Source organism: Meleagris gallopavo, chromosome 4 (assembly GCF_905368555.1).
Source record: "Meleagris gallopavo chromosome 4, MGAL_WU_HG_1.1, whole genome shotgun sequence".
Lineage (NCBI taxonomy): Eukaryota > Metazoa > Chordata > Aves > Galliformes > Phasianidae > Meleagris > Meleagris gallopavo.
The window spans coordinates 62,455,867-62,478,418 of NC_139407.1; the positions used below are offsets into that span (position 1 = coordinate 62,455,867).

Consider the following 22,552-nt stretch of genomic DNA (forward strand, 5'->3'; position numbering starts at 1 on the left):
TTTTCTATTTGCAATACAAATAACTAATTGAAATGTTTTTATCTTAGGGTTAGTAGTAGATGTCGTTTTCTGTGTGGTTCCCACCCCTCCCAACATCAGAGGGCATTTTCTGCCATTGAATTTCATAAGGAGGAACAATACCTGATGTATATTTCTTAATTAATCGTTCGCACATTTGTGGTAATTCTCTGAATGTATTTGTCATGACCATTACTATTTTCACATTGACTGATATTATGATAAATGAACTGATAGATTTATTTAACATGATTTCTCAGTCATCTAAATGGAATTAGGTTTAATGTTAAATATGGCAGATCATGGTTAAGTTGAAGAATGAACAGTAGAAACACCTTTGATTCTAACCCAGAGATTTTGTAAGATCTTGAGAGGCCAAAACTGAATGGTTTGTGAGAGCTTCCCATTGCGAAGTTTTCCCAGGATCATAGTACTTGCTGGGTTAGTACATTGAGAATTACTTCTCTCTGTAAAGCAGCAAGATCTCAGAATAGCAGATGAGTCAGTTCCCAGCATGGTTTTATCAAAATAATTCCTTGAACTGCAGGTTATGTCTCAGCACTGTGTCATTCCATCCATTAAAGCACCCTGGGAAGGAATTTGCCCCTGCCAGGGCATTGATCTGAAGCAAGACATTTACTCGCTGAGATAAGGTACCTCTTGCACTTTGCCACAGAGTAGTAAAATGAGAAATTTCTACTATTTGTGAAACCTTATTTTTCTCAGCTCTTATACGAATGATTGACTGGTAACATTATACTGGCTCTTCTCTTCTCCTGCTATTTGCTTGATGGAGCCACTTGGGAAACACTACTTGAATACCTTAAATTGGAAGTCCATCATTTTTGAGTCATCGCTCTGTAGTTTCAACTTGATGAGACGTCAGGCTTTAAATGTATGTAGTCCTTAGTGTACAACTTACAAATACAGGTTAGTCCATACAGTGATGGCCAAGTAGGCACCTACGAGTCTGAACCTCATTATCTATCCTGGTATAAATTGATGTTACTGGGGAACCAGAGCCCTTAGAGGAAGCTGACACACATTTCGTTGTTATCATTTGTCTGCCTCACTTTCTGTAACAATAGAAAATACATTGTGAAAATGGTATCAGAAATGCTCTCTTTCATCCAGTCATACTTATCTCCTTATTTCTTACAGCTTATTTCAACAACTGAAAATATCAGTTTGAGATGAGCTGCTTGTTGTTCAAGTGCTGAGGAAAACAGAGCTTGGCTCTTACTTTGTAGGAGCGCACCTGTTACAAGCTGGTTCTCAGCTACGGGCTGCATGAGCTGCCTGTGTTATGTGGAAAGTGGGTAAAAACTGGCTTTGGGAAAAACAAATAAAAAGATTGAAGGCAAAATGCTGCTGGAGTCCTCTGAGGATCCTCCCTTGTCACAGCTTGACGTGCTAAAATCTGTTTTTTAATTTAGAAATGAAAAGAATTCCAGCCTTCGTCATTGAAATAAGCATTAAAATATTATTTGCGTTCTGATGCTGGAATTGGATTGGTAAGAGAAATCTAAAAATGGGCAGTCTCTTGATCTGGTGCTTTTTGGTGTTCAGATGAAACTGCATCGCTGTTTGATAATGGGGCACATCTGGAAGGAGTTAGCAATGGCCTGATATGAGGTAGACAGTCTGCTTGCCTTTCGCCTCTGCTTGCTTCATGTACATAACTAAGATTGTAAATGCTAAGGTTCTTTTTTTCTTTAATTAAAAAACAGCCAAACCAAGAGTGCAGAAGTGGTTGCAGGATTCCAAAAATGCTTATGCTGCATCTTGAGCTAGCTGGGGAGAGCCATCCCTGCATGCAGCAAGCTGTCACAGAGCATGTGGGGATTTCTCTGCAGCAAGGGATGGAAAGTATTTCAGTGTGATTTCTTTATTTTGTGTGTATTTCTGTCTCACAAGGATGAAGCTGAAGCTAGAATCACAAGTTACTAAATAATAAAAAAGGAAACTTGTCTTTGTATATAAAATACGATTAATTTTTTATCAGTGTGAAGAGGGATGTGTTTGTATTAAGTAGCGCATGCTGGGGAGGCGGGTGGTTGTTGCTGAAAGGGCTTGTGATGCTCGGTCACGCTGCGCCATCTGCTCATGATGGCCAGGTTCTTTGCATGCAAACTTGTAAGGAAAAATAATTTATCTTTGGTGGAAGATGAGGTAGTCAGCCATTTAACAGGAAAACAAGGTTAATATTTTATATGCGCTTCAATTAGAAAGCTAAAACTTTTTTTTTTCTATCAAGACATTTCTGTCCAAAATAAAAGTGTTTTCTTTTATGAGAAAGAGAACTCAGCTGCTAAAGGTTAAGCCAGAAATAATCAGAAGGTTCTTCATTTGAGTCTTCTGACACTGTTTAAAAAGATGTTCTATTTCTTATGTGTGATTGTGAGCCCTAGATTATACTTTTCATATTAAGAAGAATGGACGTGTCAGTATCTTGACTGAATGCTGACTTGGTGTATCTGAGATATACTGGCAATTTTTGTGCATTTGAAGGCTAAACAAGGACTAGCTAGGGTGTAAGGTCATTTTGAAACTGACTTTACTCAGCATTTGTGAGATATGGAATATACCAGATCCAGTTCTGTGGGCACTAATCTAATGTGTCTCACTCTCAGGGGCTTTATAGTTTTGTAGTTTTTCCACACTCTTCAATGTTGTCATCAGAGAATTGTTGTCACTTCCATTTTTCTTTACTCTCTCTCTTTTCTCTTTTTTAACTATTGCAAAGCAGGATGAATTCACATATCAGCATCTAAACCAGTTATGCAGTCTTATGACTTAAATACACTGCAACATCCCTTCTTTCTTCAACTTCTCCATACGTGTTACTAGCATCCTTGCAAGATCAACAATATAGATTCAGTAGACTATGTGTGTTGACATTGGATGGGATGCAACTGCTCAGGAGGGGCGAGAGTATTCTGGGTTGGATAGCAAGCTGTCTGGGCTTATCACTGGAGCTTTAAATTAGATTTCAGTGGGGGAAGAGGGATGTACTGCTGAGTGACAGAGAAGAGTCATAAAGCTGAACATGTACAAGACTTGTGGAGCTGGATGACATGCATCTCAGGCTCCTAAAGGAACTGGCTGATGTGGTTACCAAGTTGCACTCTATCGTATTTGAAAAGTCACGGCTGTCAGGTGAAGTCCTTTGTGACTGGAGAAAGGGAAACATTGCTACCCTTTTTATAAAAGGGAGAAAGGAAGACCCAGCAAGCTACAGGCTGGTGAGCCTCATGTCTATGCTGGGAAGGTCATGGAAGAAATGAAGGCACATGCAAAGCAAGGAGGTGATCCGAGACAACCATTACAGCAACCTGGTCAGTGGTTGGCAACCCTGCCTATGGCAGAGGGGTTGGAGCTAGATGGTCTTTCGAGTCCCTTCCAACCTAAGCCATTTTGAGTATGTACAAATTATTTACTTGATATTTCTGTCCTTGGCGATTAAGTCTGTTTTCTGCTGTTAAATGCCTTTTCACTTAATCATTTAAGAAAATAAATCATTTAATTCTTCTTTCATCCTGGATAAGTATGATAAGAAACACAAGACGACAAATTAATTTCATAAAGAAAATCTGTAGCAGTGGAATTCAATTTACATTGGGATCTTAAAGCTTTGAAAACTAAAGGTTAAACTTTCCTATATGAAATCATTCATAAGTCATTAACTGTTTCCTGTTTTGGATGAATATAACAGCAATATACTTAATTAATAATACTGCCTATGTATTTCAAATATGGGATTATTATGAATATTTCGTGGAATACTTCGCAACCTGTTTTTATCATGTATAGGTTGTAAGTTTTTATTAACAAAAGGAAGTCTTTATACAAAGTCTGCATACAGATCTATGTCTACATGTATTACACATTGGGCACACCAAGGATTTCTGCATATTAACAGGAAAAATTAAAAAACTGTTAGCCATTAAGCTAAGTTGATCAGTCATTGGGACTTTATCATAAGATAGAGAGAAGAATACTAAATATAAATAGTTCAGTCATAACTCCTAGCTCCTTTTGCATTGTAAAGATGCAATCTATGTCTTCCTCAGACTGCATTGGAAAGAATGTGGGTTAGCTCATTGCAGCATAATGTTCTCAAATGATTGGTGCAGACTTTACAACAGTCATTTAATTATAAATAACTTAGTTTCTCAAAGTACTACATGTTTTAGTAAGTTAGGAACACTTCAGAGAAGATGGAAAAGGTTGATATGTAAACAGCTTATGATGAGCCTAGGTTTGTTTATTGGAGGCAGGCAGCAGATGGTAGACTTTGTTCCTGCAAGTTTTTTGCACTACTTGTACACACGAAAAGTTGGGACACCTTGGAAAACAAATATCTGTATGAAATGAATTATGCAGGAAGAATGCTCTGTTAGTTTAAGAATGCTCACTTTCTCACTTATGCATCTACTTCTGCTGGATTTTCGCTTCTTACACAAAATAGTATTGCTTCCATTAAAAGCAGTGGTGAGATAAACAGCAGTGGTATTACCTTAGTACATGGTCCTTCCCAAATGGCAATACTGTGGAAGTGCTCCCTGTTCAGAGAAAGGGCAAGAGGAGAAAAACAGCAGTTGTGTTCTTGGTGTTGTTGTATGGGGTACCCCATATGCATTTTTGGTTCAGTCCTATGAGTAAGTTTTCAGTGGATGAAATTTACAGAAGCAAGTACCAAGCAGCAGATGTTTGTATTCTGTGATTTTTCAGGAGCCCCAGGGATAAAATAGCTAAGTGATCATTCTTAGACTGCAAAGCTCAGTGAATTGATCTGCGTAAATACAAGAGGCATTGAGACGAACTGTCATATTGACCTAATGTCTCTCTTTTTTTTTTTTTTTTTTTGTTAGAGATGGTGTAATCTTAGAAATATTTAAAGGATGGATTCTATCAGGCTTATGTAGCAATGTGTACTTCAGATTTTCACAGTAGCTGGGTTAAAAAAGTATTCTACTGTTTTTGTGTATTTCTGCAAACCAGTGGCCTCAGGATCTGCCTTGTTTATTATCTGTGCTTCTGTGGGGGTTTTGCAAATTTGCCTGGGAAATAATTTAACCCTCTAACTGGAATGAGAAGGGCTCTCTTGGTAGATCTAATTAACATATCTGTGGTTGTCTGACTTATTCTGCATTGCAAATAAGATCCTAAAAGCACATCATATTTTATAATTGAGAAAATCAAATTCTAAGTGCATTCCTCAACAGGCAGCATTCTCTTTCCGTAATTTATTTTACAAGGAAATTCTCAAATTAGTCATGTTAAATATACTGACAGTTGAAATGTTCGTGAGCCTGAAAACTCAGTTTCAGAATATGTACCTGCAAAGTTTTAGGCTCTTTTTTGGGTATTTTTTAATTGAACTATTGCTGGATAGAACTGTATGGCTGATGGCTGGTGTTGTACCGTACTAGTCTGAATACGTGGCTGAGTGTGAGCAAACAAGATAAACTTCATTTTGAAAACATTTCCTGAAATATGGATTTTGGTGTTATAGCACGTGATTCCTTTTGGCTGTAATTCTATGATCCATTGACAGTGCTACTATAAAGGTTTTCCATCACCAGCTCACACAATTCTTGTTCCTATCCCTGCACTTTAGCATGGTAAAACCTCAGAACAGAACTCCATGTTAGAAGTGATCTAAACTGAGTCTGTGTTGCTATCCCAGAAGGCAGCCTTATCTGTCTCTCCTTCCTATAGCAGTCTGTCTGTCCCAGAAAGCAGGTTTGTGTTCCAGCAGGGCTGGAGCAAGCTCTGAGGTGGGTTGAGTCTGCCTGGAAGCCTGCCTGTAGCCAGATCTTTGGAGTTGCTTTCCCAGCAAAACTGATGTGCTGTACGTATGGTTGCGCAATGGTATAAAATTGCTGATGTGCAGCTGGATGAGTATCCACAGCCAGGAGTGGAGAGCGGGGTGGTTGTATAGATCCTTATCCAGAGCCAGTTTAAATAAGCTGTGGCCAGCTTTAGACAGCTAAGAAGCCTCATTTTCACCTGTACTGATGCAAATATTTGCAGTGTCATCCCATGAACTTTACCAGGGAAATGACCTGGATTACTGTGGATCAGTGCACTGAACCCCTTCACATATGCCCTGTGTACAAGGAAGCTGCCAGTGCTGATAAGACTGCCTGGTACAGGCTGGAGATAAGACTGAGAGCTGCAAAGTGGGAGAGATAAGAGCTAGGCTTCTCGAGCTGGCGTTGCTACCTGTCAGCTTATACTGCAGAATGGCCTAATGCTGTTTGCTGCTCATCTTTAAAAACTGACTAATCTGAAAGTGTCTTCTCTTATCTGAAAATTTCAAGTGGTATGACAGTCAGGGATCTCTAGAACAGGCCGTTTATTTTTTATTTTATCTGAATTGTATCCGTGCTGATGAAAAAAGCAGTGTTTAAAATGAAAGTCAGCTTTAATGAACATCTCTTGGTGAAGAAGATACCTGTGAAGAGCTGTTAAATAACTCATAGGACAATGATGGTGTCATAGTGAATTGGCAGCAAATTATCTCGGGAATACTAATTGTGTTCATTAGCATTCTTGACAAGTGCAAACTGGGAGTATGTGCTGTAATCACTGTGAACGGTGAGGCAATTCAGAGGTGTGACATTTTCATGTTTGATTGCATCTGTCCATCGAAGAACATTTTCCTCTGGAATTAGACAGAAATAGATACCATTAAATGAGACAAGTTAGACTAAGGCTTTTAGAAACTCTCCATTGGATTCTGAGACCTTGTGACTGGTTAGAAGTTGGCAAGAATCTATTTCTTATGTTATTTTGTTAAATGATATAAAGGTTAAACAGCATGACTTGAGCCCGGAGTACTTTTAGAAGAAGTAATGGCCAAGTGTTTCTGGTCTGTTCAATTTGCAACCCTTGAGACGTTGCATTAGTGATATTAGTGGAGGTCAGTGAAAGAGACAGCCGGGCAATTTTTGAGCTATAGGGAAGAAATGAACTTAAAGAAATTGAAAATCTTTGTCTTACTGTTCCCAAAGTGTAGATAATAAGGGTGTTTTTTTGAACAGCAGAGGGGAAAAGTAGGAATCCAAGGCAGAATCTCTCCATCAAATAGAACTGGAACACTTGGGTATTCATTATTCATTGGTCTGTGATAAGGATGGACTCATGCTGGTATCCTGATTTGCACCTGTTTGTGAGTTTACATGAAGTATAACAGAGCTGCTGGGCTCTAGAGAAATTCCCACAGGCGCTATGTTTAAGAGACTTGCTACAGATTTAGGAAACTCAGACATTCATGCCAGAAGGACTGGGCAGTTGACTGATAAGAGAGTGAGCCTAGCCTTGTTCAGAGAAAATTGTTCTCTTTTACGCTTTGATTTAAAGTGACAACAGTGTCTGTTGGAAAAAAAAAAAAAAAAAAGACAAAGAAAAATGAAACAGAAGCATTTTTTGATTAATTTAATTGGTGATATCAAGGTTATCCCTAAATTCTAGAAAATGAATGCTTGTACTGCATTGTTTATATCTGATAAAAGATTTTTTTTTGGCTGTAGTTTCATCTTATTTTTTAATAATTTATTACATTATTTCTTATTTCATTACTCTTAGTATCAGAAATGTTGATTTTTTTTTTTTGGTTTTATAACCAAAGTAGGCTATGTCTGCAGATTTTACATTTGCTTTTCTCTTTTTTTTTCTCCAGAAGTTAAGTTACCAACAGAGTGATAGAACTTGGTGAAAAACAAATGTGCAGCACTAAATGTTTTTAAATTAGAAAATAAAATAGTTATTGTTTCTATGCTTTCTATGTCTATTTAACTGCTTTTCTTCTTTGTTGGGAATTGTTTGGTGATTTGCATTATTTTTGACTATAGAATGATGAGCAAGGAGGCTGGAAAATACAAAATGCTTGGCCATAAGTGGGGTCATCAAATAACTCCATCAACTAACCAAGGACTCTCTTCCCTTTCTGTTTTTTGGTCTTGTGTTGGGATATTAATATTTTAAAATATTTTGCTTGGAATAAAGAGTTGCAGTAGCATTTACTAGAGGTGGCAGTAAGTCATGATGGTGCGTTCCTTGTTCTGCTCTTGGCCTCTGCTGCTGAGTACCTTTGAAGCAATGCTCAGAAGCAGATACCAACTTTAAAGTTCTTGAAAGATCCTGCAGTGCCTTTTCAGGCATTTTTGAGGTTGCTGTGCCAGGAAACCTGGTAATGTTTATTCTAGCACATGCCCATGTTCAGAGGAAATTATTTCTCTGTTGTTATGAAACTATATAAAAGGGGATGTTGAAGTACCAGTTTACTTACTAGATTGTTTTCAAGCATCTTTTATTACAAGACAAATCTTGTAGAGTCTTTGTGGAAAAAGCTCAAGTAGTTATCAAACTGTTTTAGGAGCGTGTCTCTATCCACAGTGTTTATCTAGTAATACTAGTAATACCTTGTTTTACTGTGTACAGAATTAAGTTTTCCCTTCTTGCTGAAGGAAGGCTTGGCCAAAAAGCTCTGTGCTGATAGCCCAGTTCTTCAGTACGAGTTCAGGTATGCTTCATTTCAGTTAAGGCTGTCATGCCAGTTATTAACTAATGGCTTGTTGGTGTGGAGAAGTAAAACAAGTTTTTTTTTGTTTGTTTTTGTTTTTTTTCCCTATGATGACATCGGGAACACTGAGATCTTCTGAGATCTGAAAATGTTCTTCTTTGCAAAGGGAGGATACCCTGCAATGATGTGTTACTTAATGTCGATTTACACTTTGGTGGTAGTTAGGAACATCCCTTCTGTAAATGGTGATTTCTCTTGTATTCACTGAGAGCTATATTTGGATGGGTAGCACAAAAAGAGAGAAATTAATTCCACGATTAGGACTTTGTGTTAATGGGAGACTCTCAGAGCAGGTTTAAGTCAAATATAAATGTAATCCATTGGAAGAATGCATGCTGGCTTAGTGAAAATGTCCTTTTAGTCTGGAAATAAATAAATAATTGTTGGTTAAAAAAAAAAAAAAGTTGTGTTTGAGGCTCTGATCAAATATCTGCAACTTCTGTTTGAAAACTGGTGCCCATCTTCACAAGCTCATACGCATCAATTACTCTGCTTGCAGATGTAATTCTTCAGTGTATGCATAATAAATTGGAGCATATAAAGGAGATAAGATCAACATTTCCGATAATAAACCTGTGTTATTTGGAGTGTGCTGTGCCTTTGTAAGCATATGCCATCAAGGCTGTTTGGGAAGAGAAGCTTTGCTGCAGTTCAACACAGACTGCAGCAATTGTTGCTGCTGTGGTGGAGAGATACAGTGTTTAAATTGCTAGAGATCCAAGCTGTCTTTCAGTCACAGTGAATTCTGGAAGAATTTTATAGTGTGCTAGGTTGAGTTAGCTAATGTACGAAATTGAGGAAAGTCAGAAGTTACTTTTAGAAAGGGGAACATCTAGAAGTTAGCAGAGAGAAATAATTTCAAAGCTCATCAGACAAAAAAGGGACTGAAAGTATGACTTGACATCTGTGCAAAATGGGGTGGAGGGAAAGCAGTGGAACTTGTTGCTGTGTGGAAAGAGACTGTGATCACTGAAAAGGGCTGGCAGAGACCCTGTGGGGTTCTGAAGCCAGAATGTGGGTGTTCTCTGAAGTCCTGTTTACTTACAAAGCATACCTCATTTGTTATGTTTTGCTTAGAGTAAGCCATAAAAACCTGAGTGCCAGCTAATTCCTTAAATTAGAGAAGGATCTTCCTATATGTCCCTTTATGTAATTTCTGTTTATGAGTCGCTTCTCTTCATCAGCAATACACTGTTGAAGTGGTCTGCAACTTAATGTCAAGCCAGAAAAAGAAGCAGGAATTTTGAAGGACATATTCCAATGAAGATGCTAAAAAACACTGTCTGTTGAGCTCATGGTAATATTATCAGACTGTGTTACCATGGCTAGATACTACGGTAATTCAAATAATGGAGAACAGAGAGGTAGGTACTTAGCAACACAGGAAGCTACTTTCCTCTTGTAGAGGATTTCAAGAAAATTATATTAAATTTAATGGCATAGAGGGCAGCACAGATTTTATCAAGGGTAAGTACGGAAGGTTAGATAAGTCTGCCTTTCATTGACAGAAGCATACCTTTTAGACCATAGCTAAGATGGAGCTATATTAGCTCTTCTTTTTCTACATATCCAAAGGCTAATGCAGTGGTTACTGTTGGCTTTTTGCTCTGATTATTGAGTATATGGCCAATTATTGCTGGGCCAAAAATAAACCAACTTTTTGTCCTCTACTGCGGCTAACTGCATTCACTGTCTCTCTGCTGCTCATTATATTTCCTATCAAAATAAATATAAGGAAATGTTCCTCATTACAGGAAGTTCTGTTTTCCAGGAAATGCAGAACTTGGAAGAAATCCCAAAAGCAGCACTGGCCTTTGTGCTGCTGGAAAACCTGAAGAGAGCAGCTGAAACAGAAGTGTCATCCCTGTATGCAAATGATCCAGCAGATAACAGATAAAGCCACCAAAGGATACATTAACATCCGGAGGCTTTTATGTAGAAAGATGGATCAAGTGAAAGATTTACGACTTCAATTCCAACTAATTGATTTCTGTTGCTTAAATTATAGCAAAACCTCTGTGCTGCCATGTATCTGAACCCATTCGTTCACTTACAAAGCAGAATGCTGTAATTAACTAAATTGAATGTTTCTTAAAGCTCTTTTAAAGGAAAGACTAATTTGCTTACAATGCATTGGCTAGTCTGTCTAAATTGGCTGGCATTCTTCCAGTTTCAAAGCAGCTGAGATTTGAAATCATTATAGTAGCAAGTGTTCTAAATTTCCTATTTAGGTTTCTTTGCTCTGGATGTCATAAGAAGAAGGAATGGAACAGAGGAGGAACCTGATGGAGAACTGTATTTGATTTCTTCTCCATGTAGTAGGATAAAATAAACACAGTAGAGAGAATTTGTTAAATTATGCATTTGGAATATCGAAAACAGTCTCAGCACTTACTAAATATTAAAGTTCTAGGAAATATTATTTTTTTAATCTTCCAGTATCACCAATAGATTAGGATCTATCTATCATCTTTTTAGTTGTGTTTTTCATGTTGCTTTTTGTCCCAGTGACCAGCTGCCAATGTGAAGCCAGGTAACTCTTGAAAAAAACCTGCTATTATTTAAAGGTTGAGTGATTTATCTCCAGTAGAAAGTGTGTATTATATTAAAACCCTTATTGCCAATGGTTTAACTTGCTAGTACTGTGCAAATAACAAATAAGTCGTATTTTTGTTTTTGCTTATTTTTTTCTTTCTTAAACCTATTTTAAACATGGCATATATGGAGATGTGATGACAGATCTTGGGTGGTGTTTTAGAGCAGAAGCATCTGCCAGCTCTAGGAATTCCTGAAGAAATGGAAAAAATATCAAATGCCTTTTACACTGTAAACAAATGATTTACTGAAGAACTGGAATATACCTCTTTGTAAAAATATAGTTATCTTTATTGCATATTACTGCTTTCAGATACAATATGTGATTTGTGCATTAAGGTACAAAATTTCATAATGTCTGTAATTAGTTTCTGAGATGATTTAGTTGGGAACTTGGGTGAACACGAGTATGAGGCCTGCACTCCATTTGCATAAAGCTGTCTTTGGTGTATCAGAAATTTTAAGTAACAATGTAATTGATTATGAAATGGGAGTTCTGTCTGTCGTGTTGCTGTAAAATAAGGTAGTGTGTGAAAAGGAGCATATTAATGTTAAATGATTATTTAAATAGGCAATCTGGAAAGGCTTTTCAATATGGACCTCAATCTTCTTCTGTGCAGCTTCTTAGAAAACAAGAAATGGGAAACTATACTTTCTCATATTCAAGTTTGGTGCCAAGTAAAATCAGTTGGAATATCATGTCCTAAACTAAAATTGGACTGGATTATTTAAACTGATACAAATCAGATTCAAATGCAATTCTTTTCTGAGTTCCCTGCTTTAATATATGTTATTACATTTTATGCAGCCATTGTAAAAATTCAGCTGGTAGGGTTACTTTTAATACTGAATTGATGCAGAGATTAAAAGATCTTTGCAAACTTATACCAATACCCTGAAAACAGAAATCTTGCTTTTTTCATTCTGATGTGCCAACTTCTGTTGCTCTGGAGCCAATAGAGAGCTACAGACAAAGCACCTGCACTTGAAATAGATCAGTTGTAACTGATTTAAAATACATCACGAGTGAGTTGTGACTTTCTCCAATTTATATGTTATAAACCTCAGTTCTGCTCTTTGCTCTGTTACTTTGAGAAGTGAAATAAATGGTTTAGGAGCTGATTTCCTTGTGTGACCTACATTCAAAATATTTTGGTTTCCCAGCTAGATCTTGCCTGTATAATGATGTGGGGAGAGTACTACCTAGAAGGAATTAAGACATTGCATTTCTACTGATCCTTTTATCTACATCTGTATTATACAGAACTGAGAAGGAGGAGGAGAAGGGAGGAAGGAAAATAGTAACTTGCCATTAATCTGCCTTCGTCACCCTGATGCTACCTATTAATTTGCACATAATTCAGTCCAGTTTACCCAGAGGAAGGCAAGTGGTGGCAGGCTGCTGCTCCTTCAGCAAGTGGCCAAGAGTGCCAGTGCCAAGCCTGGTGCGGGCATCTTCATGCAATAGCCTGAGCTGAAAGGGGTCCTGTAGAATCACTGAGCCCAACTCCTGTCTCCTTACAGGACCACCTCAAATTCAGACCCGATGTCTGTGAGCGTTGACCAAATGCTAAATAAGTGACTCCAGCAGCTCAGGGCTGTGCCCACTGCCCTGGGCAGCCCGTTCCATGCCCACCACCCTTGGTGCAGACCTTTTCCCTAACCCCCACCCGCCCTTCCACTGACACAGCTCCGTGCCGTTCCCTCAGGCCCTGTCACTGTCACACAGAGCAGAGCTCAGCGCTGCCCTCAGCTCCCTGTGAGGAGCTGCAGCTGCCATGAGGCCTCCCCTCAGCTCCTCTGCTTTGGGCTGAACAAACCAAGGGCCCTCAGCCACTGCTCACACATCTCACCCTCTAGAGCCTTCTCCATCATTGTCGCCCTCCTTTGCACGCTCTCTAGTAGTTTCATGTGTTTAAATAAGCTAGACACATTCATATAATAGTGCTTCAATAATTACAGCAATAGATAAAATACCATATATGGTTGTGTAATAAATATTGCCGCTCATAATTGGTTGATTTGTTTATTTTTTGGATGGAGTTTGTGGTTATAGGATTGATACTAAGATTATGTTGTGGCAAGAGCACTACCAGCAGTCTGCACTGGAATTACAAAAAATATAGATTTTTATTTATTTATTTATTTATTTTACTTAAGAGTAGGTTTTGTTTTTTCTCACTGGGGAGCGTACAGAAGAGGCAGCTTTATTTAAAATTCTCGTCCTCTGTTGTTTTTTTTAAATGCAGAGAAAGATACAACAGCGAAGAGCACTCTCAAAGCAATTCTGCCTGTTAAACAGTTCTATACATGACAGATTTGTTTTTATTTGCTTGAAAAATATTTTAAGTAGAATGTGAATTCTGTAAATAGAGCAAAAAGCCCGAGACAAACAAAGCATCTTTATAATGAAAGCACTCAGCCTTCCCCGTGCTCTGAGTCTACCTTTATTATGGTAATTAAATTCCTTGCAGTACCCAAAAGGGTTGTGTGAAAATTATCTTCTCAAGTCAATGTATACAGATTATTTTCTGCATATCAAGAAGCTGGTTAGAGCACTTTGTTCTTTGTCCTGCTCCAGAGGTAGGTTAGAGCCATTACTAAGCACTTTCTAATTAGTGCTGTGTCCCCACATCCTCCTGGATGGTCTGGAAGGCACAGAGGAGTGCCAGCTTTTGCCCATTGGGGGCTGGAGTGGTGAAACCTCCTTGTCTCTATTTCTGGGGCAAACTCAAGTTTACACAACCCTGACTATCACAACATAAATCAATTTCTTATATGGCTCCAGGTCACTCTGTAGGGCATTCTTTTCAGGAAGAATGGAATGCATGTCACTGGGGCTGCTGAGAGGAAATGAAAGAAATCTAATTTACTTGTACTTCTAGCTGATTTGCCAGTATCTTGCAGATAGATAGCCGGAGGTAAGAAGGTCTTTAAGTCATTCCTCCTCATCAGAAGTCCCACTAAAGTACTCAAAGTTAAGTGAAGTGAGTCTGAGAAACAATCAGAAAACTACAAAAAGTAGATTCCTACTCTTCCTTTGGGTGGTCCTGAATGGGGCTGAACTTCATGATTCTTATAGGTCCCTTCCATCTCGGGGGTATTTTGTGATTATACAGTTTCTTCCAAGCAATATTGTGCTTTTCTTCACCAAAGGGGGTGCATGTGTATGATGACCTTGTGGGTTACATACTGCATTTTCTACCTTACTTATTTGGAGTCTCACTAATAAATTCATTAAAAATTAGGAAAAAAAAATGTTTGGAATTTCTTTGGAACAGTTTATATGTTATCTTGTGTTTTTCTTCAGGATAATGTTTTGAACATCATAAATCAAATCATGGATGAATGCATTCCTCATGAACGGGCCAACCGAGATTTTTGTGTTAAGTTTCCAGAAGAAATACGCCATGATAACCTTGCAGGACAGCTTTGGTTTGGAGCAGAAGTAAGTCTCTTGTATTTCTTTTACTTGGGATTAATGGACAAATTTTTGTTGTATAAAGCTTGCAGTTGGAATTTAATACATACCCTGTGACTTCTTTGAAGATGGTCCATCTAGTTACAGAGTTGTGGAAAGAGATCTTTGAGAACTTGCTGTGAATGCATACTGGAAGGGGATTCTTTCACTATGGCTTTGGTTATTGGGAACAGATTTTTGTAATTCTTTGCTGTCGATATGACCACCTTATAAAAACTGATCTTTTTTGAATTAGCATCTGATTTCTATTCTTTATGAATTTTATCCAGATAGGCCATCTCACAGCTCATGCTTTTGAAAGCCTTAGAAGCAAAGGGATATAAGGAAATTTTCTCAGGAGAAAAGTTCTTGTGCAAAACTTAAGTGTATGCTGCCATTTTCTTGTAATGTGTGTGTGTATTTGTATTAACTAATTAAACATGCAGAATTTTGTTCTGCTGACATTACTTAATGTACTCATTCTATACATATGTGGAAAATATGATGGATTCTGTGCAAAACATTGAACATTTCCTTCTCTTACCTGGTTTCTCTCAAAGACCTACTTTCACAGCATCCTATAGGAGCAGGGGATTTTATAGTAAGTAAGCCACAATTATATTAACCAAGAGAAGCCTGAAGAATTAGTAAAAAGAATGTGGTCTATAAGGTACTTATTCATTAATACTGATATCTGTTGGCTAAAAAAATCACTATGACATCTTTATGATAAATTTACTATCTTCAGGTCTGCTAGACTTGAGATGACTTTAAGCACAGTGCTTTTGTTAAGGTAGAGGAGAAGTAGGCATCTCAGCACATAACAGCACCTTGTGGTATTTTCAGCTTTGCATCTTTTCTACTTGAAGCAATCCCTCAGCTTCTGCTGTTAACCTCTACCAGTGCCTCCTTTCCTTTTATATCAGCAGATCCTGTCTTTTTGTGTCCAATATATCTCTGTGTGTTCTGTTTCTGAAGATTTCGTTGGCAGTTGTTAATAGTGGGCTCCTTTGGGTTGGGGTTGTCCTGGACAGAATTTACAAAAGGAATTTGCAGTATCAGTGCTTTATAATCCTGTGCTCAGCAGTGAAAGCAGCAGTTTTTCTTCATCTTAAGATGTGACCTTACCTACATTCATCCAGATGGCACCCAGCTCAGTTTTAAAATGCTGAGGATGTCTGCTACGTTGACTTAGTAGCCCTTCCTTGGTAGTTAGAGAGAATAAGATGGGGTAATTCCTTATAAAACCTTTCACAGAGTCACAGAATGGTCCAGATTGGAAAGGACTTCAAGGATCATCAAGCTCCAATCTTCCCCCATTGCAAGCATGGCCATCTTTCATATTGAATCCCTGTGAGTCCCATTATTTTTCTCTTCTAAGGGACTAACAAACTGGGATTGCAGAAACAAACAGGAAAAATCTCAATGAAGGTAATAACCTCTCTTTGAGTGCGTGGTGGAAGATGCTGTGGGAATCACTGAGTTAGCCACTATCTTCTAGGAGAAAAAAAACTTCCTCCCAAAGCTCATACTTGTAATCTTTCCAGTTCAAACTTTCATTGTGGTCTGAGCTGTCCTATTGGTTTTGGAGATGTAATGTATGCGGTGCTGAAGTTACACACAGTACTCGTGTCCTGTCAGTGTGGACACTTTCAGTCATCAGGCTAAGAGAGCCTATAGGTTCGTTATCTTGTCTTGCTTTGGCTTAAAAGAAGAAACAATGCAATTGGTAAAGCAGAAATGTGGCTGCTGATCAGTGCTGGGACTGCCCCTCCTCCATCCAGGGCTGCGGAAATGGTCCCTCCACAGAGTGCAGGGGGGAGGAGCAGTGACACAGAGCTGCAGAGGGGAATTTGAAAAGAATAAAACGAGAATTTAGGTTAAAACAAACCTCTACATTTTCAGTTAAAGAAAATATTTCTGTTAATACAGCTTGGAGAACTTATGTCTGTGCTTCTTGTCTTCTAATCTGTCTTCTAAACTATCTGTAAGGGAACAAAGCCAAGAGCAAAGATTATTAAGTAACTTATTTTTATTATTGGGGAAAAAAAAAAAGTTTTGTTAATATGTTCAAGTAAAAGTATACGTTCAGTGGCTCTGAGCTAGTCAGAGGAAGGAATCTCTTAAGCAGAATTTATTTCCTTTTTGTAAGGGTGGATTTATTTTATAAATTGAAGCAGTCCAGCCTGAATTTAAGCAGTCCATTGATCATATTTAATCTGCATTTGTGTCCCTTTTCTGCAAGCAATCCATGCACACACCAAGGATACATTCTATTACAGATTTCCTTGTTAGTCGGGGGAGAGCATTCTGTAAGTTCATCTGCTGACCTTCCTCTCACTCTTTTATCTCCTTGACTGAGCTGCCCCCTGACCTTTTGGGTGAAGTCTTAGGACTCTCAGCATATCAGTTTTAAATCTTTGAGTTATTTAACAGTTAGCAACAAATGAGGCTAACCCCTACCCCTGGTCACAGTATCAAATATCTTCTGCTTTTGTTAACATGAAATTAACTTTATAAAATATTTTCTCTCTCAATGTGTTTTCATAGTGTCTGGCTGCTGGCTCAATTATTATGAATAGGGAAATTGAGAGTATGGCAATGAGACCACTGGCCAAGGATCTGACCCGCAGCCTAGAGGAAGTTAGAAATATCATACGTGACCAGGCCTTGAGAGATTTGAACCTCTACACTGAAAAAATGAAAGATTCACTCAAGCATTTTGATGTCCTTTTTGCTGAATTTGAATTAAGGTAACGTATCCAAAGTAAATGCATTGAGACCATTTCCCTGTCATTGTTTCTTACTTTTTGTTTTTTGGAAGCTGGCTATTTTTTTCTGTTTTCTTTTTCTAGAAAAAAAAAAAATCTATATTTTTTTTTATCACGGCAGTTGAATTCTTCAGTAATGTGCTATGTTGTTATATTTTTCTCTTCCACTGTAGCAATAATAGAAAATTAAATAGCTTTTTTAGCAAATGGCATTTGCTCTCTGCAAGTCAGCTGTAATCTTCCATTTGCATGCTGGCATATGGCGTTTGAGGGAGGTTATCCAAAACACAAAAGGAAGCCATAAATCTCTTCCCATAATGTTTTCTTTGTCAGAGAAGAGGTGACAAGTAAGAGACATTAAAAAAATATTTATGATAACAAACAGTATAGAGATTATGAGATTTTGCTCCCTCTCCTCTAAGGGATAAAAGTGGGATGTACTCTGAATTTAAGAAGGCAAATGGAAATCTGATGAAGGAAATGCTTTTACACATGAGCCATAATTAAAGTCAAGAACGTATTGATTTAAAAGCTTGTGATAGAATTATGGCTTGGAGGTTTATGGCAGAAATAAAAATAATTGCTTCTGGGGTTAGAAAAATAACTACTTATTGGGTTAAAGATCCTATTGACTGAGTCTTGTATTGTGCTGCGTGATTTAAGCCAGCTTCCTGTATGTCTCGTAGAAGTATGAGGTGCTGGTTTAGAGACAGGATCCTGAGCAAGAATATCAATGGATCTAATACAGCTGCTCCTACCTTTAGCAGAACTGTTTTTCTTGGATGCGATCTTAATTTTTTCTTAGGAGTATTTCCCAGAATATACTGTTTTCCGTTACAGTTTGTTGTACCTCAGTGTTTGTAAACTCTTTTATTTTACTCATTTATTTTATTCAGAAAACTATAAATATGTTGTTGTATTGCGAAACATTAAAATCACTGATTGAAAACATTTTCTAAGTGTGACTTTCATGCAGACACAAGTGACAATCGGTCACTGATTCTGCACAGTTGACCTGTTCAAACCTGTGTACATACAGCAGTTTTATTTGCCATTGTTTTCTGAAGCAACTTTATTCCTTTCTACATTGCGTGTAGTCCTCAAATACTGTTTGGATAATATGACAGAAAACCACTTCCTTCTACTGGTGTTTCTTGCCTTGTCCATTAGGGCTTCTGGATATAATCCCACATAGAAATGAGGCCAACTTTTAAAGTCTCCTAAATTGTGTCTGTGCTGAATAAATGAATTTCACTAATAGAATTTCAACTGAAACCTTTCAGATAAGATATGTATTTTAGAGTTGTTTTTTTTTTTTCTCTGTGAAATGTAGCATCAACTCTTCTATTGTCAAGATGTGGTAATAAAGATCTTTGTAGGACCTGTCTCCCTGTGCCATTGAGAATGAAGTTCCAATTGTGTGACGTGTGTATTTACACGTATAAATTAATTTTGAGATGTATTACCTCAATTTGCAATAAGTAAATCAGCTGCATTTCATAAAGCTTCTTACCCTGTGCAGTTTTTGTAGTGAGAGCTCTCAGATATAAAGTGGTTTAGGAAATGTTATATTTCCATGGTGATTTGGCCTAGGTTTGTTTTTATTTACGGTCTGAATTGGTAAGTCATGTAAAAAAAGTTGTACACTGACTATTTTCTAATCTTTGCAGTTATGTGTCGGCTATGGTACCTGTGAAGTCTCCAAAAGAATATTATGTACAACAGGAGGTAATCGTACTTTTTTGTGAAACTGTGGAGAGGTAAGCAATTCAATTAATTCCTAGTTTTTCATTTCAATGCCTCATAGCATTGAAGCATTCAGCTTTCAATCTGAACTTTTCTAGAAATACTTTACCAGTAGCCTTTAAGAAGCATGATAAAAGTATTGGCTAAATGCTTTCCTAGCAAGTATCCAACTACAAACGTAAAAAATATTATGCAGGCTTGCCAGGTACAAGTGTTTTCATTTGGTTATAAAAGAAAAGGCAATAATCTTGTGATATTGTTGGTGTGGCTAGTTGTAGCTGTGTGAACAAAGAGTTAGCATTTAAATGGGCTAAATCTGTTTAAGACATCAACAGTTCATGATAATTCAGTCAAGAATGTGTGCAACAAGTATGAATATAAATACCATATATTTGCCCATTCAGAGGAAAATCGTGGCTTGTCTTTTGAAGCTTTGGATAATCTGGCAGTGGACTGTAGGAAAGAATGTAGAAATTGTAGTTAGTCACATATCAAATAAGTCCATCTAGTGCTAGTACCAAGCAAGCTGTGGTCATTTTATTGCCTTTGGGAATAGAAGTACAGATAAAGAAGAAGAGGAAGCTGTTAATTCTATTCTGCTCAGGAACAACTCTATCAGCTGCAGCAATGTGCCATTTGGTTGTCATCTTTCACAGTTATGTAGACAAATTTAGGAAACTTATAAAGCAATTAAGAAACTATGAAGAAACTAGAAACTTGAAAATCTTGTCAAGTTGAAAAGCCTTAAAAAGTTAAAAAATAGGGTTTCAGTCCTAAAAGGGTCTTAAGGTAGAAGAGTTATTAGGGAATGATGAGGGGTTCTGATAACTGTTTCCTTATTTAACTTCTTTTAGTTATGTTTGTAATCTTAGTGTGTTTTGACCGAAAAGATTTTAGCAAATTTTAATTAAAATGCAAAGAAATACTTCATGTTATTTTAGAAATATTTTGCTTGCAAGCCCATAACCACCAGTATTATCCAATAACAAGTGAAAACAGTCATGAAAAAGTGAATAAGAAGGGAAAGTGGCGTAAAAATTATTTTGGTTTTGGATAATCTTAAATGCTTTTAATGTTGAAATATTTTTTTCTTATATTATTTTTTACAGTGGAGACTGCAACAGTCATTTGGGCTTACCTCACAACATTATTTTCAGATTGTTTTCTTGTTGAAATGGTTTCTGTGTGAGTCTAATCTCTTGCTAAATCAATTTATTCTTCTGCTTAGAGCCTTAAGGCTTGGATACCTCACTCAAGATATGATTGATGACTATGAACCAGCTTTAATGTTTACTATTCCAAGATTAGCCATTGTATGGTAAGTAATTCTGTTAACTATTTTGCTTCATTTCTGTTCAATTACAAAATGATTTAAGATTTAGAAAACTTGGCTCCGAATGTTGACAAATTTTCTTTCACCTGAGTTTTCTTGCATTTTCTTACAGAAAAGAGAGAATGTTTGTTTAAGAAGAGTCATTGCCAGTTTATTGTAGAAGGTCAAGAGCAAAAAGAAAGAGAAGAAGAGGTGGGCTATAGAAAGCAGGGTACTAGAACTACTGGCTGGTCATCCTTCAGAAAAAAATAGTATTTGAATGGTGAATCAAGAACATCAGTATATAGAATGCCATGTTGTCAAAAAAAGTTCTTTTTGAAAGCAGATATTCTGTCACTCAAAAATAATGTAGCTTGTTCTGAAAAGCAAACATATTTATTAGTTATTGTGTGTTTTTCTTAGTTAGTCAAGATCTGATAGAAACTGTCATAACAAGCTGAGTACATTGCGACCAGTGAGTTCGTTTAAATCTCTTGCAAGGAAAGTATTAATAAGTATAAACTGTTGTATGAATTTGTACCCTGTATCATAGAATCATAGAATGGCCTGGGTTGAAAAGGACTACAATGATCATCAAGTTTCAACTCCCCTGCTATGTTTAGGGTCACCAACCACCAGACCAGGCTGCCCAGAGCCACATCCAGCCTGGCCTTCAATGCCTCCAGGGATGGGGCATCCACAACCTCCTTGGGCAACCTGTTCCAGTGTGTCACCATCTTCTGTGTTAAGAACGTCCTCCTAATATCTAACCTAAATTTTCCCTGTCTCAGTTTAAAACTGTTCCCCCTTTTCCTATCATTGTCCACCCTTGTTCCCCGTCCTGTTTATACGCTCCCTTCAAGTACTGGAAGGGCACAATGAGGTCTCCCTGGAGCCTTCTCTTCTCCAATCTAAACAAGCCCTGTTCCCTCAACCTTTCTTCACAGGAGAGGTGCTCCAGCCCTCTGATCATCTTAGTAGCCCTCCTCTGGACCCGGTCCAACTGTAATGATCGTTCCAACAACTGAATTAAAACAGATTTTTTGCTTCTCACAGTTTTTTCAAGATTGATCAGGTCAAGTGCATTTTGTTCCTGATTTAATAAGACAGCAGTTTCTCTGGAGTAAAGCCAGTACATTTTAAATATTTTACCACTGGGAATGTTTTAAAGTTAGCTAATAAAAGTAGTATAGGAGCAGTATAGTGGTAGTAGGGGAATAAGAAGCCTCAAATCCTGAGTGTAGCGTTCTTCTGGAAATCCCTGTGGCTCATTGTTTCTCTTAAACAGGATATTCTTTGTAAGTGATGTTCTAATGAAAATAACAGTAATAATCTGATTATCAAAAGACAGCATGAATGTGAGAATGCAATCTGAAGCTCTTGGAGGACACAAATAAGAACATAATCGCTCAGTGGAAAACCAAAGGCTCTCTGGAAAACACATGCATTGCCAATCCCAAGCTACAAAGAAGGACAGAGAGAGAGAAAATATATCAATTTAACTGTTCCCGAGTATCTGGTGACTTGAAAATAAATCACTGCCATGCAAAGTTATGCAGGAAAATTACACCATCCTTATGGTGTCTCAAAGAACTGCAAGCCTTTTATTTGGACTGTGAAAGGAGAAGCCTTTGAGTTGCATCTGTCTCTCATTTCACATTGCTGTGTTGTTGGTGTTATATAATCTATGTAGTATGCATCTAGGGCAAGGAGAAGTGCTTGCTTCCTTCGATCCTCTACTAGCAAGGCTTTTCTTTAAGGAGTCATTTTCAGAGTCATTTTCCCTTACGATTTCTTTTCAGACATTGGCTTGCTGTACACATTGTGTGTTGCATTGTGTGTTAACAAGTGTCAATGAATTTTGAATTTAGTAAGAAATACTAAGATACACTTTTTTTGCAGTTTTTATTTCGTTCCATGGTACAGCTAGTTTCAAGCTTGGATCAGAACTCTTTCAAAGGTATCAAATAGAGACCTTTTCGCAATCATTCTATGTAGAGCTGTAGCCCTTTTCTATTTCTTATATTTTCCTATTTCTTCTTAGAATCAAGCTCTAA

At 37.5% G+C, this 22,552-nt stretch overlaps 1 protein-coding gene across 6 annotated transcripts in view; it reads left to right on the forward strand.

The window, feature by feature from the left end:
- The window catches only part of ZFYVE28 (zinc finger FYVE-type containing 28), a 145,295-nt gene that overhangs the window by 74,373 nt on the left and 48,370 nt on the right, over nucleotides 1-22,552 (forward strand). For all 6 annotated transcript variants that reach the window (XM_085223594.1, XM_085223596.1, XM_085223591.1 and 3 more), the window contains exons 3-6: nucleotides 14,517-14,654; nucleotides 17,217-17,419; nucleotides 19,108-19,197; nucleotides 20,412-20,501. In XM_085223594.1, the coding sequence (XP_085079720.1) occupies nucleotides 14,517-14,654; nucleotides 17,217-17,419; nucleotides 19,108-19,197; nucleotides 20,412-20,501 (521 nt within the window). The remainder of the gene's footprint in view (nucleotides 1-14,516; nucleotides 14,655-17,216; nucleotides 17,420-19,107; nucleotides 19,198-20,411; nucleotides 20,502-22,552) is intronic.